This window comes from Daucus carota, chromosome 3 (genome assembly GCF_001625215.2).
Source record: "Daucus carota subsp. sativus chromosome 3, DH1 v3.0, whole genome shotgun sequence".
NCBI lineage: Eukaryota > Viridiplantae > Streptophyta > Magnoliopsida > Apiales > Apiaceae > Daucus > Daucus carota.
In genome coordinates this window covers 46,829,289-46,848,334 of record NC_030383.2, presented here as the reverse complement: position 1 = coordinate 46,848,334, position 19,046 = coordinate 46,829,289, and the positions used below count along the sequence as shown (strand labels likewise).

The 19,046-nt window shown below is 34.0% G+C and overlaps 3 protein-coding genes across 4 annotated transcripts; 2 read left to right on the top strand and 1 right to left on the bottom strand.

Moving 5' to 3' along the window:
* Window positions 1-1,253: 1,253 nt before the first annotated feature.
* Window positions 1,254-5,642, top strand: LOC108211112 (uncharacterized). 2 transcript variants are annotated; one of them, XM_017382623.2, is made up of 6 exons: window positions 1,256-1,478; window positions 1,593-2,073; window positions 2,222-2,360; window positions 2,457-2,518; window positions 4,205-4,343; window positions 5,142-5,642. In XM_017382623.2, the coding sequence occupies exons 1-6, from the start codon at window positions 1,334-1,336 to the stop codon at window positions 5,274-5,276; spliced, it is 1,101 nt and encodes a 366-aa protein (XP_017238112.1). In that variant the 5' UTR covers window positions 1,256-1,333; the 3' UTR covers window positions 5,277-5,642. The 2 variants fall into 2 exon arrangements, with proteins under 2 accessions (XP_063945204.1, XP_017238112.1); XM_064089134.1 differs by lacking the exons at window positions 4,205-4,343; window positions 5,142-5,642 and adding an exon at window positions 3,697-3,822 and having other exon boundaries at window positions 1,254-1,478.
* A 1,933-nt stretch (window positions 5,643-7,575) lies between these two features.
* Window positions 7,576-8,001, top strand: LOC108213958 (zinc finger A20 and AN1 domain-containing stress-associated protein 6). The gene has a single exon (XM_017385739.2). The coding sequence runs from the start codon at window positions 7,576-7,578 to the stop codon at window positions 7,999-8,001; it is 426 nt and encodes a 141-aa protein (XP_017241228.1).
* A 917-nt stretch (window positions 8,002-8,918) lies between these two features.
* LOC108214402 (probable ubiquitin conjugation factor E4) lies at window positions 8,919-16,691 on the bottom strand. Its single transcript, XM_017386385.2, has 16 exons — window positions 15,471-16,691; window positions 14,672-14,876; window positions 14,390-14,541; window positions 14,028-14,286; window positions 13,727-13,879; window positions 12,718-12,921; window positions 12,503-12,615; window positions 12,285-12,399; window positions 11,819-11,908; window positions 11,540-11,743; window positions 11,232-11,327; window positions 10,998-11,120; window positions 10,536-10,628; window positions 10,049-10,213; window positions 9,436-9,525; window positions 8,919-9,329 (listed from the first exon to the last, which is right to left on the bottom strand). Exons 1-16 carry the CDS (start codon window positions 16,316-16,318, stop codon window positions 9,150-9,152), a joined length of 3,090 nt encoding a protein of 1,029 aa, XP_017241874.1. The 5' UTR covers window positions 16,319-16,691; the 3' UTR covers window positions 8,919-9,149.
* Between the last annotated feature and the right edge of the window lie 2,355 nt (window positions 16,692-19,046).

The window sequence follows — 19,046 nt, the reverse complement described above, 5'->3', positions numbered from 1 at the left end:
AATGTTTATTTGTTTTTATAAAAATGTATATTTTATAATTTTTTGGATATATCATATATAATTATGATTTAATAATAAATAAATAAATATTTAGTGTTGTAAAAAGCGGGAATCAGAAAATCAACGATTAATCAGAATGATTAATAGGATCATTATTCAGAATTAATTTAATATTATATATGTAAAAATAATATATATATATATATATATATATATATAATCATTTTTAAAATTTTAAATTTTCGCCAAAATTTTTGTAAATTTTTAATATTCTACCTGATTTTCGACCCTATTAATCCAATTTTTGATCAATTAGTCATCGATTTAACCGAATTTTAATATATTTTTTGTATTTATATTTTTAATAAATATCATAAAAGTGAGGATATGTGTATATACAGACATCAACATACTATGATTTAAAATACAAATAAATATAAAAAAAGATAAATAACGAGATATAACATATATTGAAGAAAGTGATTTAAAGCAACCCGTGCTTTGCACGGGTTAAGAAGCTAGTTATTATAAAAAGACGATGTATACTACTCAAGTGGTGGAGGGAGTATCATTATTATAAAAACTGGATAGAGTGAAAGTGTTTGTTTCTAATATATATTATATAATAAAAATTAGGAGATGAGAGATGTTGGTTAAAGACAAAGAATGAAAAAAATGATTTAGAGCAACTCCAGCTACGAATTTTTTAAAAAAGTTGAGTTAATATACCAAAATAAATAATATAATGAAAATGTCACACTCCAACCATACGCTTCCTATGTCTATAATTTTAAGCAAACTCTTATAAAAACGCTCTTATGAATAATAATATTTGTTGAATGCCTCTAAATTTGGTATCACGTTATCAATTATCATATTTTATATTAAACTTATGAGAGAAAAAGATATTATTGAAGTTGTCCTTAACTCACTGGAAGCCAACATTTTATGTTAAATTTGATCAATAAACTAAGATCCCTCTTGGAGTTGCTCTTGTAAATTTATTATGATAACTTGTGATACAATTAAATAAATTAATTTGAAATTATTATATCGATATTTGTAATTCATCCTCAGTCTATCTCCGAGTTATTTATTTTGGAGTATGAGACTTTGACTTTTAATTTTAAATTATATGAAACATATTTTGTAAATTATTTTCAGAGTTTTTCCTCAACAAAAATATATAAAAAAACTCTTAAACGAGAGGAACGAACCGAAAAATTAACAACAAAACAAACGGCGGGTACGGTTTAGCTACATATTTCCTTATTATCTGTAGCACAGCTACACCTGAAGCTGCTGCCACAAGTAAGGGTTTGAGCTCTAGAAGATGAGCGCTTGCAAAACCCTAATTCAAGCATGGGTCTCTTCTTGTACTGAATGCAATTTGCGCAGACTCAATTCACGCACATCTCTCTCGTCTCTCTTTCTCCCTCTTCTCCCTCCTCGATTTCTCTCCCTTCGCTCTCCTCCAGGTATCCATTCTAGACATACATTTTTTTTGTATCTATATCTCCTTATGTGTTACACTATTGATTCTTAATTAAATGTTAATGTGAATTAAATTTGTGTTTATGTTAATGTTTTAGGTTATGTTAGTTTGGGAGTTTCAAGGAAACAATACAGTAGATGTGCAAGTACTCAACTTGCTGTTTCCGAATACGCAACTGAGTTACCTCTAGATGAACAATTGTCCGATGAATTTGATAACAAAGACACTGTGGAACAAATACTTAATAAAACGGATGATGTTACAACATTTATGAAAATGGAACGTAGGCCCGAAGGGGAGTCTAGGTTTTCGGATTCCAGTCGCTGGTTTCCGTATTTGGATGAGTTTAGAGCTGGGGATGCGGTTTTAAATAGTGATCAAGTGTTGGAGTCTGTTGATTCATATATTATGGAAAGCAGGAAGAGTAGGTTTGAGGATGCGGTGAGGAATAGGAGTTACGCGGTTTGTTTGGTTGTCGAAGGGTTGTCGGACTTCGGGAATGTTTCTGCCGTGTTTCGGTCGGCGGATGCGCTTGGAATTCAATCGTTGCACGTTGTGTCTTGTAATAGCTCCAAAAGGTGCAACATTGGTTGAGGTGACTTGGATTGTCTGTATTTGTTATCAAGACTCTGTTTTAAGCTAGATTGGCTTTACACATGTGCAAATATATTTGGGTGTATTCGACTAGGAAATGTTATGGTTAATCATGTTATAATTGTGCTGTAGGTACCGAGAAAACCGTCATGTTAGCATGGGGGCAGAAAAATGGTTGGATATTGAACTTTGGGACTCCACTAAGGAGTGCTTTGAAGTTTTGAAGTCCCGTGGTTATCGCATTGCGACAACACACCTTGGAATGGATGCAGTATGAATCATCCTCTTTATATATATAATCACTTTCTGTTGTTTATATGAGTAATATTTCGATATTCTTAGTATAAATTACATGTTTTTTTTTCAGGTTTCCGTTCATGATATGGACTGGACATGTCCCACTGCAATTGTTGTTGGTAACGAAAAAAGGTACTTAATTGTTTCTTTAATGTTGACCAGTTGCTTACAAATGATTAAGAGTTGGTTAGTTTAGTTGTATATACTTATAATGCTTATTAGGCAAATGTCATGTCTGGTGTGATCCTTTTTGTAAAATTTATCAATTATCATCTTAGCTGTGAAGACTTGTGAACTTGCAACTTTGTTTGAATTTGGATATTTATAAAAGAAGGTTTTACTTGTTCCGTAGATGATCTCATATATTGAAAGTGACTTCCCTCGTTAAGTTTTGTAGTTTCCTGAATGGTTGTATATATGGGTAAATTTCAGTCTTCTTAATTTTCCTGCAGCGAAGTGTTTAGGGACAGTGATTTTTCTTTTTCCTGTGAGCTATTCTTGCTTAGCCTTAGACCATTAAATCAAAAGTTATTGTATATTCAGTGATAACTGATAACTAGCAAATCTTCATTTTAGGGTGTCAACCTATGTGGAGCCTAGATATGTATGTTTTATTCGGTAAATTACAGCTACTGGTATATGTTTATTATGAAAATGTTGTCTTAGTATATCAATCGGAGTCGTCACTGTTACTCTTCAGCTGCAGCGATACAGAACAATATATGGCTGGGCATCTTCTCGTTTCTCCTGTGATCCTTATGATCCTAATTATAACTTATTAAGTTGATTTTATATGTGGATCTCACATTATTCTGTTATGATGCTTTTATTGCACATAAGAAGATCTGGAAAAACCATAATCCTTTAAATAAATCTGTTATTAGTATTTTTAGCGGTATAGTATTGGAAATTCTAATCTGATAGAAGATGATTAGGATATTAATTAGTTTTGTTTATTAGGTATTTAGGTTGGAGTTAATAATCCTCAAAAGTCTAGATAAGTTTTATGACTAATTTATATTTTATTACATACTACAAAAGTTCTCTGTACACCTTGGGTTCTTCCTACCTATGCGGGAAGGTTAAACCTGAACAGTTGAGGGTGGTTAAGTGGCACCCTCTTTCTCGCAGTAAGACGTATTCTGGGCATAACTGGGTTCGACTGAAAGATTAGCACAACAACAACAAAGCAAGAATGAGCAACTAGAAGGCTCATCAATGCAATTATTATAATGATTATAATGAAAGCTTTGTTGCCGAGCCTTCTAGTTGCTCATTCTTGCTTTGTTGTTGCTGTGCTAATCTTTCAGTCGGACCCAGTTATGCCTAGAATACGTCTTACTGCGAGAAAGAGGGTGCCACTTAACCACCCCCAGCTGTTCAGGTTTAACCTTCCCGCACAGGTAGGAAGAACCCAAGGTGTGCAGAGAACTTTTGTAGTATGTAATAAGATATGAATTAGTCATAAAACTTATCTAGACTTTTGAGGATTTGTGTAGTTTCATGTGAAGTTATTCTAATCAAGTGTAGTGTGTAATCACATTATGATTTTATTTAGTGCTTGTTTCATATCATAACTTGTGTACGATCCAGTTGCATTATCTTATCATGTTATTTTCCTTATTTAGGAGTTTACCTTATCTTATGACTTGGGAGGAAGCCCCTATCTTGTAATTATGGTAACCCCCCCCCCCCCCCAAAAGAATGTTACGAACCCTCGTGGGATCAATACTTCTTCATTGCCTTTGGGTATGCTGTTTTGGGATTAAAGATGTGCTTAAAGCCTTAAACTTGACAGTGGTGAATATGTTGCTGCAGGGGAATAAGTGATGAGGCTTTAAGCTTGTCAGATTTACATTGCAGTATTCCAATGAAAGGCATGGTGGACTCTTTCAATGTTTCTGTTGCTGCTGGCATTCTCATGTACCATGCTGTCTGTGACAGAAATTCTCGCATGGTAATACAAATGTACTTCATTGGCAGTAATATTATATTGAGCTTCACATCCATTGCAAGAAATAAAGATTGTTTACAGAGGACAAAACCGAGTATAATTTGTGATACAAAGACTAACTTGATATCGAAAATCAACTCATATGTTCTAAAGGGTCTGCTAGGATAGAGGATGACCGATGATGGCTTAGCCTCCTTCCTCATGACAACGCTCATGGTTTGAGTTGCTTCCCTTCCGTTAACATATACTCCCTCCATTTCAAATTACATGTCCAGTTTTGACTTTTTTCTGGTCAAAATACCCAACTTTGATTGAATTTTACAAATTACTTTTATATAATTCTAAGAATTCGAAAACACGTTCTAAAGTAAATTTGTATATTTTATAATAATATATTTATATATTTTTTTTCAATTATATGATATATGTTTCAGTCAAAATTTCGTCAATTTGAACAGAAAAAAGTCAATACATGACATTTAATTTGAAACGGAGGGAGTATAATAATATCTAAAAAGAGGTGTTCTGGATTCTGGAGGGATGTATTATAATCGATCTGTACTCAAGGTTATGTTAGTAACATCAATTTGCATAAGATTTGTTCTCATTCTACATCCATTGGCTAAAAAGAATGTGATTGCTGCATGAAAGGTTAATGAGTAATATGGAAAATGAGTTCTCTAGTTAGATGCTTTGTATGCAAGGCAACTTACACACATGATGAGTTTCACCAGAGAAACCATTCCCAGTAGTTGCAAATGCTTTGTGCACTGTTATAATAAAGGAGTTCTTGTTTTGCAGGGTTCCCATGGTGATTTGACACAAGTTGAAAGTAAAATTTTACTTGCCGAATTCTCTCTGCGTCACAGCAGAAGTGCACTAAGCATTGCCCATGAGTATGCAAAGCGGAAGCTTAAACCAACCCCAAAGCTTTGATGAGCACAAGCTAGAGACTTTTGTTTTCATCGGTTCTTTTCTGCAAAATTTAACAGGTGTACAACAGATACCTGGCAGAGTTTATGCGCATAGCTTTATTCAAAGGACAAAATGTTAAATGAAACAGTCTCTTTACTAAATGATGCGCATAGGAAGCTTCAATTATGTACAAGCAATGCCTTCAGTTGAAGGCCAGAAATAGGAGCTTGTCTGATTTAATTAGTTAATGGTCCAGTGTAAGAATATCAGTCCTAATGTCACCTTACATCGCTGTTCAGTTCTACTGTTTAAAGCTGAGATATACGTGCAATTCTAAGAGGGGTGTATTGGATTGGGATTTTAAAGCATTTTTTTGCATTCATGAAATTCGAGGGTATTCGATTGAGATTGTTTGAAATCCATTAAAATCTTGAGGTATTCAATTGAGATTTTAAACTATGCTACAAAATCTAGTGATATTCAGTTGGGATTTTAAATTATGCTTTAAAATCCGATGGTATTTAATTGAGATTGTTTAAAATCCATTAAAATCTGATGGTATTCAAATGCTGATAGATTTTTTTTCATTTCATAAAATGATAGATTTTGTGGCATTCTTCAGTGTATTTTAAGTTTTGTGAAATCCCACCAAATTCAATGGGATTTTGAAGCATTGTACCTAAATCCTATCAACTCTGCGACATTTCATCAAGAATCCGCAAAAAATCAAAATCCCATACAATCCATTAAAATCCATAGACTAAAAACAATGCATTAAAATCCTAATGTCACCTTACATCGCTGTTCATGTTCAGTTCTACTGTTTAAAGCTGAGATATACGTGTAATTCTAAGTTTATTGTCTGGGTTCTAGCTGCAATTCTTCCATGTAAAAACTCACAAATGATCACATAACCCTAAATCATTACATAACCCTATTGGTCTGACGAGACAGGTGTATAAATTACTACTCCCTCCGTCCCAGTCAATAGTATACATTGGGGGACGGGGGCGCGGCACGGACTTTAATGCTTCAATATAATATAGTTATGTAAATTATTTTTAAGATTTTCTTTTTTTGTATAAAAGTATAACATTTATACTTTTATACAAAAAAAGAAAATCTTAAAAATAAGTTGTAGAACTATGTTTTATAAGAGCCTTAAAAAGCGTGTCGAGCAGTGAAAAAAAAACGTATACAATTGACTGGGACAGAGGGAGTACTATACAGATTGCCTAATGACATGGAAGTGTTTTATATTAATCTTTTGCACGCAATTTAAGGGACTAAAACAAGGCTCACTTGTTATTTGGCGAATTTTATGTTTCTGAATATAAACATAATTTTTTTTTATATAAAATATTCTTCGTCCCTTTTTCAAATTTGTTGGCAGGAGATTCTAATAGACAGGAAAGGCAACAATTAATTTAACAAAATAGAGTAGTATAATAACATTGTTTCAAAAAAAAGAGTAGTATAATTACATAAATAAATAAAATATATTTCTCACCGAAAACAAGTCAAATATTTTAAAAATTTAGAACCTAGTTAAATATATATATATATATATATATATATATATATATATATATATATATATATATATATATATATATATATATATATATATATATATATATTAAATGGCTCTCATGCTCATATGATGCTATCATATGTTTAATTATTTTGTATGTTGTCATCGTTAGTTTATTACGTCGTAAAATTAATTTTAATGTTAATACGTCAAAATTATGTTTATTTAAATAGAACACAGGAAGATACAAGCAATCAACAAATTTTCATAATTTTTCATACTAATCTTTTATCCAAAATAATAATACTGGTTTTTTTTTTGAAAATAATAATACTGGTTGATTATATATAGTCATAACTATAATTTAATTGTTTTTTTTTTGAAAGCTTAAACTATAATTTAATTGTTATTTCAAAAAAAAAACTATAATTTAATTGTTTGTAGTTGGTATCTATGATGCGTTTTTTTCGCTTGAATGACAAATTGAAATATAAAGTCTTCTATAATTATTTACTGTTTTATAAGAATTTTATGGGAATAGCATAAAATACATTAATAATTGGATTTATCTAAAATTCATTATATCTTACAAGTTACAAATAGTCATGTTCAACCAGCTTCCGAATCCTAGTAGGTCTGTCAATGCCAATAGTCTAACTAGGAGTACTATATATACACACACAAACACTCCAAAGTTTTCTCAGTGCAGTCAATATCCAAGAGCGAAAGTTTCATACTTTACTTTACTAAAGACTTGATTAATTTTAATATATCATCAGTAGAAACATGTCTTCATCCGCTAGCACTCCGGCTCTTTGTGTCAAGAATTGTGGCTTCTACGGATCTCCGGCAAATCGTAATCTCTGCTCAAAGTGCTTCCAAGACTTTCTGAAACAAGCTATACTACCGTCCGAATCTGACGAGATTGATTCCGTAACTTCCTCTGTGAATCAGGTCTCTTTACATGATGAGAAGGATCATGTTGTTGTTGATGATAGTTCCATGGTGAAAAACAAACCTAGTCGTTGCTTGTGTTGCAAGAAAAAGATGGGATTGCTAGGGTTTGCATGTCGTTGTGGAGGCAAGTTTTGCAGCATGCATCGATATCCGGAGGAGCATTCATGCCCCTTTGATTATAAGACGATCGGACGTGCTGCTCTGGCCAGGGAAAATCCTTTAGTTAAGAATGATCGGTTGGGGGAGAGACTCTAATCAGCCTTTAATTAGTAATTTCTGGGCAAAAACACTATTGTTAATTAGTTAATGTACGTTTACCTCTTGTTTATAATTACTTTTGAGAAGTTCTTTTGATTTTATATAGTTGGTTGTTAGAGTGTAAGATTATATAGCTACGCAAGAATTATTACACTACATGATTCTTATGATGATTACCTGCAGGTTCTTTAATTGACCTCCAAATTATAAGATCTAATTGGCCCCTGATCGTCTGAGACTTTTTGGTATATGTATTTGTCCCTCTTATGAGAGTTTGATATTTGTCTTTTTCTTTAAGAAGAATTGTATTAACCAAACAAGGAAAAAAAGAGAGGATATATTAGAGGTTAGCTTTGAGAAAAGGAGCACACTAGCTATCTCCCCATCAAACGGAATCCGCTACTCTGTTAAGATCTAATTATCTGAAATCCGGAGCTCCAACAATTTGTTTACTTGAAGCTTAATTATTTTTATCCAATTTCCTAAAATTTCAGGACTTTAACAAAATTTTCAAACTTATAAAGACATGTTATAAAGCTAATATTTCCACTATTCGGGATTTCGGGTAACAAAAGTATACAGTTGACGGAGAAGCACGTATTTTAAGACGGTAAAATATAGTCTTATATATTATTTAAAAAAATTTCATCAATAAAACTTTAATGTTTAATTTTTATTCAGAAATAACTTTTTTTAAAATAAGTTGCAGAAATATAACACATAATGTTATATTTTAGTAAATAAGAAAATTTCTTTTGACTTTCAATTAGTGAGGAATAAGGGTTTCACTTTTAATCAATAAATACAATTAAATATTTTCTCAAGTTGGTAATTTTATGTTAATGAAGGCCGTCAACTATCACCAGATTTTGTGAAATGTTTTAATATTTTAATATTTATACAAATGAAAGACATCGATAAATATGCTTGATTTAAATTAATGAATTTGACTCTAAAATACTGTAAAGAATTTTCAACTCAAGTGCTTTTCTAGAATATCAAGTCTCAAGTTAATTACATGTTCAAAAATATACTAAAAAGATATAAGATGACTGTAATTCACCGCTACTGGTAAATTGATCCATCAATTTGGAGAGTTGAAGCAATCTCATATACAATAATACTATATCTTCTGAAAACGTCAACTACTCTATCAAAGGCGTATCATCAGTAGTTTGGATTGTAGCCTTGCTGCTCTGCATGCTCAAATTATCACCATGCCGCTTCAGTTCCCTAGACCTAAGGAACTCGTCAATTTGTGCCTTCAGTTCTATGTCCGGAATCAACATATCGGCAGTAAGATGGGAACGATTGAAGGGATCAGTCTGCAAATCATAGAATTGAATTAATTTCATACCTTGATTTATTGTCTAACAGATATATTTTAATCCCCAAAACTTAAAAGGAAAGAAAAAGAAGCAAGAGTTATACAGCATCACTTAAAAGATGCCTCTGAATAACAGGTCGGTCCACCGTAATCCTTGAAGATGGTAAAATAACTGGGTCTTGCATAAGGGTGTACTGCATACAAACAAACCAAAGTGAGACCGTTTGTGTTTAACAAACTCAAACATATAGTATAAGAATAGCTCTTCCATACCCTCACTGTTGCCTATGGTCAAGCCTATGACAACTAATGTACTTAACACAATCAAGATCATTGGTAAGCTGTGACATTGACAAGATCATGTCAAGTACCTAGTTACTACCTTTTTAACTTTCATGGATAGAAAGACCAAGAAAGAGTTACAAGCACACAGGCTAGATCAATGATTTTCATTGCTCTTTAAGAGGGAAAGCATGAAAAAAAATTGAAATTTTTCGTACCAAAGTCCTAATAATGGAACTTAAAGATGATTAAAAAACACAACGCAAGAGTCTTCTTAAAATTCTAGAAATAATCAACTTATACATCATCATTCTAAGTTTCTGCTATGTTAGAAAGTATGTGGGAGTCCTCACAGAAAAACTATACACGTGCATATCAACTGAAATCTCATTTTTAAGTTTCCTGCAAAACTTAATTTTATAAGACAGAACTTACTTGGATTGGGTCCAGGAATTCATCCGGAATCTCCCCAAGTGCAGCTTCGGCATCCTTGGCCTCTGAAGCTGCAACTTTTGCTTTATTGCCAAGTTCAACAAACTCTTGGATGACCCTCATGTCTTCACCAATCCTCTGAAGGACACTTGCTGCAGCACTAAACAACTATAGTAACATAGATGGTTAGTCCAGACCATGAATTCTGTGCCGTAGGAAATGATATGGATATATATATATATATATATATGTTTCCAAGCTAGATGACTGTAACTCCGGTAATCAAATGATAATTCATATTTGAACATTCCATGACAGTTAAAAAAAATCAACATTTCTCAATGCTAAAAGAGATTTTTCCAAACCCCAAGAAGCCTTTATATAATCCATTGATGCCCTCTATTAATTACTTGAAGATGCAGTCAAAAAACACATTTTAAGATGATAGTTTAAAAAGTTATAAATTTTAAAAAAGGAAAGAGGAAAGTACCTGTTCATTATATGAGCGACCATCCTTTGTAATTGCAGACGGGAATATATTGTGTTTGTCTCCCCTTGCCAGATGGACGTATATGTTGACAATCTGAGGAACACAAAGTCGAGCAGAGTTAAGCAGAGAATTTCCTCTGAACTGCTATATATATTACTCCACTACTGAAGATAATTGTTTCTATAAGTCGGAGAATAAAATCTTGTAAAACTAAAGGGTCGCATGTCCCAAACAATTATTATCCAAACTGACCACAAAATCAACAGTCATCTCACACCTAAAACTCAATTTTGATAGCATACAGCTATTATAAAATTTGCATCATCTGATAAGCAACTTGTTACTAATGCTACACGATTGGTTGCTAATATAAGTTTGGAGATTCATCTTTTTACTTATTTTGCTATACACAAATGCGAAATTAATTTGAAAACGGCAAGGGAAAATGATTTATACGCTAACCTGCTTTAGCAAATGTTTGGGGCGAAATTCGTATTTTTCAGGATCTTTTAAGCTAAGAGACTTTCTTTGGGGACCAACTAGTTGTAACAGAAAGTAATTCAGCATACTGGCCACTCTTTCAACCTGCAGGAAAGAATAAACAACATATGTATACAATAAAGGCGATACGCTGATTAATGTAATATGTGTTACAGGTATTGTTTATACAAATAATAAACCAATTTGAAAAGATACCATCTCTGGCAGTAAAAAGGGGGCTGTAATTTGCTCTGAAGTGAATGCTAGCATGGTAACATCCTCATTTGCCAACTTCATATCAATCCGGATGATCTAGAAACAAATGGACATTCATTATAAGAAGCAACGGCAAAATGGTGCAGGTTGCTGACAGTCCAGGTATTTTATTTTACACTACACTTTGGTAAGACTAAGCCAAGTAAATATGAGAAATAAATATATGTGAAACAAGTTCTGGAGTAGACATCAACATGACCACAAAGTTGAAATTGTAGAAGAAAAAAGACATTTAAATCGGCACCAACATTCTCTTGAGAATGGAACAATCGAGTTCTCTCCTGTCTTTCTTGAGATGGTCTTCGCTCCCATTCCACTGTATTTGACATTTCAGCTTCCAGTTCCTTGAGTTCAAGTATTTTGTTCAAACTTTCATCAAGTAGATAAATGCTATCATTAATCAGAAAGTTTAAGAAATTCAAATATACGCCCTTCTCCTCCTCTTTAGCAATCTGCAGTGTCATAAAAAGGTCAGCAGGCAGTAAAAACGTTGATGAAGAAGACAACATATTTGTTATCAATCCTACCTGTCTCCATGCGTTGCGGTGACTAGGAACCTGCCATAGGTATTCAAGAAGTTCGGCAATATTGTGACGGATGTTAAACTTGTCATAAAACTGCACAAGATGCATAGAGACTCATTAGCAGAAAATTATGCTTATCTGCCTATTCAATAATTTCAAATTAAGTTATAATATAATTAATCAATATGAGTTAAAAAGTTGTGATAAAATAATCATCCAAGCGTAATTATTAATCAACACTAGCATGAATGTCCATTCCTTTAAATATATGTCCAGCAAGACATTTTAACAATCAAATCATGAAAATGAGAATCAAAGAAGATATAGCCGGTTATAAAGCCATACATTTGAAGACATCCGCAAAATTACACATTAACAAAACCAAATGAAAAGAGAAAGATACATAAACGATAGAAAAGCTAAAGACATCGTAGTTCTGGAGGATAACTATATAAGATAGTGGTCATACCTGGGTATGTGATCCTGTAAACTCAATGTCAACATACACCTTCAAAAGATTTTTCACCAGATACTCAAGAGATAACTGGTGTCCTTCAAAAAGAGTGGATGTAGCAGACGACCCACTGGAATACAGTATTAAATTGAACTGCAGCATGTTAAAACATATTGCACAATAATATTTAAAACTGACATCTAAATATTGTTTCACAGTAAATGCAATATAACCTTCTACGAGGCATCCAGCAGTTCAGAACTTCTACCATCTTCGCTCTTAGGTATGGGTTCCTAACGTATTCGGGACTTCCCATGAACATGATGATGAAATTCATGAAATCATCCTGTCAAGGTTGGAGAAAAAAAAGAATTTCTCACACGATGAAGCCGAACATATTAGACCATAACTCATTAGATAAGCATGCAAAGAGAACTTCGATCTATACCAGAATTGCACCATCCAAAGCCTTCGGAATTCGAGAAGCAAATATAAGGAACTCCATGACATCTTCAACAAAGTGCTCCGGCATAGAAGCAAATTCCCTAGGACAGGTTGAGGGCAACGGCATTTTAAAGCCACCAACAAGCCGTACTAGCCAAACAACCATCAAGCGGTAGAAAGACAATGCTTGTTGAATAAAGCCTCCATCCTGAAATTACCAGCTCAAACTAATATCATCAACTCCACCCATCAACGCAATCCAATAAACAGATTTATTACTCTATGATAGCGAGGTTGGGGCCCTTGTCTGTATTTCAGTCTTTCTAGGTCTTACTTATAAGGTATTTAAGAATAGTAACTTCTGCAAGATATAACGTCAACTGCAGAGTTTAAGTTATCTATGAAATACACACACACACACACACACACACACACACACACACACACACATATTCCTCTTCGAAACCTTAGCCTAAGAACCCTTAGAACCTTCTACATTAATTAGGGTTCTGCAGCAGAACTGCACATGCAAAAAGTGTCGTGTTTATGTATTATATTTTAAAATTATTTTTGAACACACACAACGATGCAAAAAACATGTATTTAGATTTAGATCCTGAAAATCTATTTAATATTTAGGGTTCTGCAGCAGAACCTTAGTGGTTCTAAGGTTCTATTTTAAGGATGGGTTTTCTCTTGAGCGCGACCCTATATATATATAACGGGGATTTTATAAAATTCTCATCATCCATTTTTTCCCCCATAGCATTTCCACATAAAAATTCCCGCAATTAATCCCACTATCATCTAAAGCCCCAAGCACGGATATTCTGCTAGAGTATAGTGGTGATCAGGTTATACGATCCATTCATCTTCCTTGAAAGATTATGGAATGTGCCATGTTCACTTCTGCAGAATATTCGTGCTTTCTATTGGACCTTTTCAGTGAAATTATCTAATCCTGTGTATAAATACTCTATCACTGGGAAATTGAGCAAGCAAAGACGATATACCCGAAGTATCTGAGCTTCATAACATAATTTTTCCTGCGAATAAAGTTCTAGCTCCTTTTCAAGACGTGCTATGTTCTGATTCAGCTGGGGAGAAGGTGCTTGCTCCTGCATTGCCTTTAATGAGGCTAGACTGTCTTCACTTCTTTGGATATCCTAAATGTATTTTGAGCTAATGAGCTTAGATGTGAAGCATCACTCAATAAAACCGACTGTGCATTTGAGTTATGACTATTTAAATTCAAGGTTGCTGAAAAAGAAGACAAAAATGATTAATTCTTGTCAATAGGTTTTTACTTAATACCTGTACCAGATGCTTAAAATCAGAAAATCCTTTTATCAGTCCTAAGTTAAGAACTCTTGCAGTCATGAAGAAGCATTCACAAATAAAAGAGTATTTAGCTGAACCACCCAAGTTACTGCCAGAACTGCTTGCTTCTTGAGACTGAAGCAACCGATTCTCACCATCACTATTAGCATCACTGACATCAACTTTCCCAGGATTATTTTTTGTAAACCACTCGGTAACTTCTTCAGACGAAGCATGCAATGCAGTTAATTCGCTGAAATTGATCAATATTCAAAACATTATAGAGGCCATGTAGACATGTAAAAAATCTTAAGAGAATATAACAAAATGTTTGGGCTAACATAAAACTCTTGAACCTTAAGTCTAAACGACTGCTGCTGAATACATATTGAGGATCTATTTTGTCCCTTTTGCTTAAATTTGCATCTAAAAATGGCTCACAAAGGCGAAGCATAACAGCACTGAGATTCACGAACATGCCAGAACTAGCGCAAGATATTGGGTCAACCTAAAGACCAAATCATGTCAGGGTTAGCCTATACAGATTACGGGTATACTGTAAAATGTAAATACAAGAATCAGCATCTTTGTATCTCTAACTACTCTATGAACAACTTTATATTCAGAAGCGGATTTACCTGTATATGAGCCCTTGATTTGTTTTTGTTGATGACCTCTGCAAGGTATTGTAGAACATTTTCACGTGTGTTTGTATTCTTTAGGAGACACATAAGAACTTCAGAGAGACCGTCATATAGGTTATTCATGACAGATCTGATTGTTGAGAATGAAGACAACAGATCAGCTGGACGACGAGTAGATGCTTCTGCAAAACACTGCTGGCTGGTATTCAAGTAGACAATCAATAGTTTAGCAATATTACACTGGCATGCTAAATCAATTATACAATAGAAGACAAAAAAAAAAAACCAAAAGCCGTTGCAAAGATTGATCCAAGGCTATCCAACTGCTACCCATTACGGCAGAAGAAAATATAATGGATCACACACTAATACAATTGCCAATAGAAATAATGTCTTTATTGAAGAAGAATCTTTATCCATCGCAAAGGGAGGGAAGGTAAAAGCGAGCTAAAAACAAGCATTATTAACCTTTAGGTTTGCACAACTTGTGATTTAGTTTCAAGCATAGAGATGATATAATCCTTGTTTAACCAAAAAAAAATTAAAATAAAAATATTAAACAGTTGACAACGGGTCCAACCTATCATGTCACAAACATCTTGTATACACTGTCACATTTTGCCAAATACATGCAGTAGGCTTCGGATATATAGGCAGTCCATAATTTACATCCAATGATGACAGTGTACATCTTACAGGGTAAACAAGCTTAATCATTCTGAATATTGCAGTGTAAAATAACATATTGTTAAGCAGAACCAACAATAAATGAAGTACATAAATAAAGACTCACCCGACATCAGGCTGACTCCTGAATATGGTTTGATCAGGCAGGGCACTAACATGGAAAAAAGGGCCCAATATGCTCGTCATTTCGATCACACGGCCGTTCAAATAAGCACCCTTTGGAATCCACCAACGATGGCTAACTAAAGATTTGGCACCGGACGGAGTATTAACCAGATACAACAAAGCCCTTAATGGCTGCTGAAAGTTTCCCAGAGCAGAAACCGTAAGCACACTTCCCCTCAAATCCTCATACAACTGCTTCAAAATTGGGTCCACACTATCAAAATCCGACTCCTTAATAAACTCATCCAAAAACCCCGGTGGACACGACACTCCGGCCGCACTACCACTCCCTCCAAAGCCATCAACCGAACTCGAAACCTCCGAAAAAATCAATGGCAACAACTGCGACACACTCGACTTATTGGAACCATTAGCATTGTCCCAATTAGGGAACATATCCGGATTCCCCAAGTGAATCCTACAATACGAGACCGCCAATTTCCTAGCTTGCTTAATAACCGCAACCATATCCGCACTCAAATTCTTATCCTTCATCGACAAAACCTTCTTCCCCTCATCATACGCACGCCGATAACACCCTAACAGATAAGTAAAAGGCGGTTCTGCCGCAACAAAATTCCCCGATAAGCGATCAATCAAAACCCTTTCCATCAAATCCCGAGACAATCTCAAGTCCTTACCCTCACTCAAAATCTCAGCAGCCGTCATCTCCAAGTAAACTACTCTCGAATCGCTCTCCATCGAATCGAGAAGCGAAACAAGGAAGATTTTCCGAAGAATTATATCCTCGATTTCAGCTGGCGATCTCTGTGGTTTTGAACTCGCCATAACTCAACTAATTATATACACAGAGATTATATAAACACAAACAACTAGTACAAATCGAGATCGCAACACAAGAGATTATCAATTAGGGCTATTAAACTGAGAGTCAATTAAAGAATTAGAGAACCCTAACGGAGGAACCTCTGGCAGATTGTTCTGGGGCGTTGTAAACGGCGTCGTACTGGGCAGTGAGGCGAGTCATCACGTTGGTGAATGGATTCAATGATGGAGTGCTGTGCAAATAAACAAAATTACAGGAAATAATGTTTTTACTACTGTATATGGGAAAATTTAATTTGCAGAGAACGAAAGTTCCAGAGTAAAAAATTTAAGAAAGCGATCGTGCAAGTGTCGACGACTTTATATATAAGAGAGTCTTCGGTGGATTATTGTTTAAATCCGAAATTTATTATAGGAACTCGCTATGCCTATGTTGGAATGCAATTAGAATTTAGAAGTAGGCGTGGTCAAAATTACATATGTTTTGGATAATTCGTGTTTTATCCTCACTCAAAAATTTTAGAAGTTCGTGTTTATTTTGGAGTCTTCAACACTTCATTATTCCAAATTATATAAATTATAACTAAATTGTGTTAGTTTCAAGCCTTTTTATATATTAAATATGAGTATAATTTATATTATAAAATTTTAGTTAGGTTTTCTAGTTATATTCGTTTTATCAATGTAATCCAAGATGAAAACTCTATCATTATCATTTTAAATTCTCGTATAATAAATATAAAATTAAATAATTTTTCTTAGATGAAAGAATATAAATTATGAAATATATAAATTGTAACTAGTTAAAACTAAAAAAATAAAATTACTAACAATAACATGAATTTTGAATTATATACCTGTCTTGGATTACATTTTTATCCTTAAATTTTACTGAGACTCTACTTTAGACACTATTATTACTTATTAGACTTGCTTTAAAAGATTAGGATAGTGCTCTCATATCTACAATTTTGAGATTTTTGGAGTGCAATGCTCAAATATGTGCCATTATCGAAATTTGGTATCGCTCATCACAACTCATTACTTATATTAACATCATCTCATAGTGCTAAACTGCTAATAGCCTGATTTCTCATCAGTCATCCCTTATCTACAAACTATTCTTGCCCTGAATTCCTCCCCTGAGTCCTACTAACTTTTTTTATCTGGATTTACTTTTTTTCCGTAATCAGCTGAACCCGTCTAACAAGTTAACAGATTCATTCCTCAACGTTTTACATGGAACATCTATTATATTCAAGTGGATTTTACTAAATCGTGTGTGCTTCAAAGGATGCCCGTAAATGACCTGAGATACCTGCAGTACTTTTGTCCTTGAGGATGACGGCATAGATGCCAAAAATAACGTTACCAAGGATGATACATGCACATATATATAGACCGTTCAAGGGTCGATAGTTCACCAGGTTATAGTCGTCCACAAGATCATCTGCCTGCAAGGTTTGGTTTTGCTGGACTGCTGAAATTTGGATTTAAGTTTGTGTTTCTAAACAATGTTAGAAACTAATCATTTGATTTCATATAGGGAAGAGTATCTGGAATCCTTTATCCATAAGGCAGCTGAAAATACCTCTGTGGATGCGGCAGCTTGATAACATACACTCAAGATTAGTGAAAAGTAATCTACCCCTTCTCAAATTATTTGTTGATAAGATTAGTACTGCTAATTTTGATTAATTGAATAACATGTAACACTTGTTATAATCCTCCATTGGCCTGAAACACATCAGTGGGGTGAGGAAACTTGCAAACTCGAGAATTCTGATATGGAATATGTTAATCCTTTTGTTACAATAATATTTGTTCTTTCTAAGAATTTCGTCATTAATAGTTGAATTTGATGAAATTATTTATTATCATGAAACTGGGGGATCGTCTCAAATAATAAGTAATGTATGTTTCTCGTCAGATGCATTTACAACCTCTATCGTATTGGATCTACTTGTTGCAGATGAAGTGGATCCATGTACTTTTGCTTCGCATAAGATGCTTCTGTCATAGTTACTGCGATCTTATAATTTTAATGCAGTGTGATGATTTACTAACATTCAGTAGTGGAGGAAGGAAAGAATAAGAAATCATATGATTCACTTCATGCTTTATTGAGCAGCTCGATTCTTCCACCTTTGCGCATAAGATCAGTTGTCTCAAACTCAAATAAATGTGAGCTGAAACTGGAAATTCATTGTTAAGTAGGGTTCACCTGAGTAAAGCATGGGAATGATTGTGATACATGCTGTAATTTATCATCTGTTTGCTCTTGCTACAGACAACTATACTATGAGGAATGTTATAGTTACCGGAATAGTTGTGCTTATTTATTCGAGTTTTTGCTGAATAAAGTAGGTTTTATTTTCACCCTTGTTCTCCTAAGCAGATCAGATTACAGGCTTCCAAATGAAATTTCGTCGGGCACAAATTCTTTAGTTCTACCAACTACACTGTTTAAAACGACACTCCACCCAGAAAATGCATAGATTGCAAGCATTTGATTGGGAGATCCAGGGGGGGACCTTAGGGGCTCTACCTTTGCTTGATCTTATGTTCTAGCGTAATTTCAATGTCATCTACTCTGCATGAAAACTTTGACCCCTGTTCTTCATTATTTCAACCATTATATTCTGCAATGCTTTAGTAGGCTACTTGCATTATTCGTATAACTTGAAATTATTTCAGAAAGGGTTCATCCATTACTTAATCTCCTGGCCAT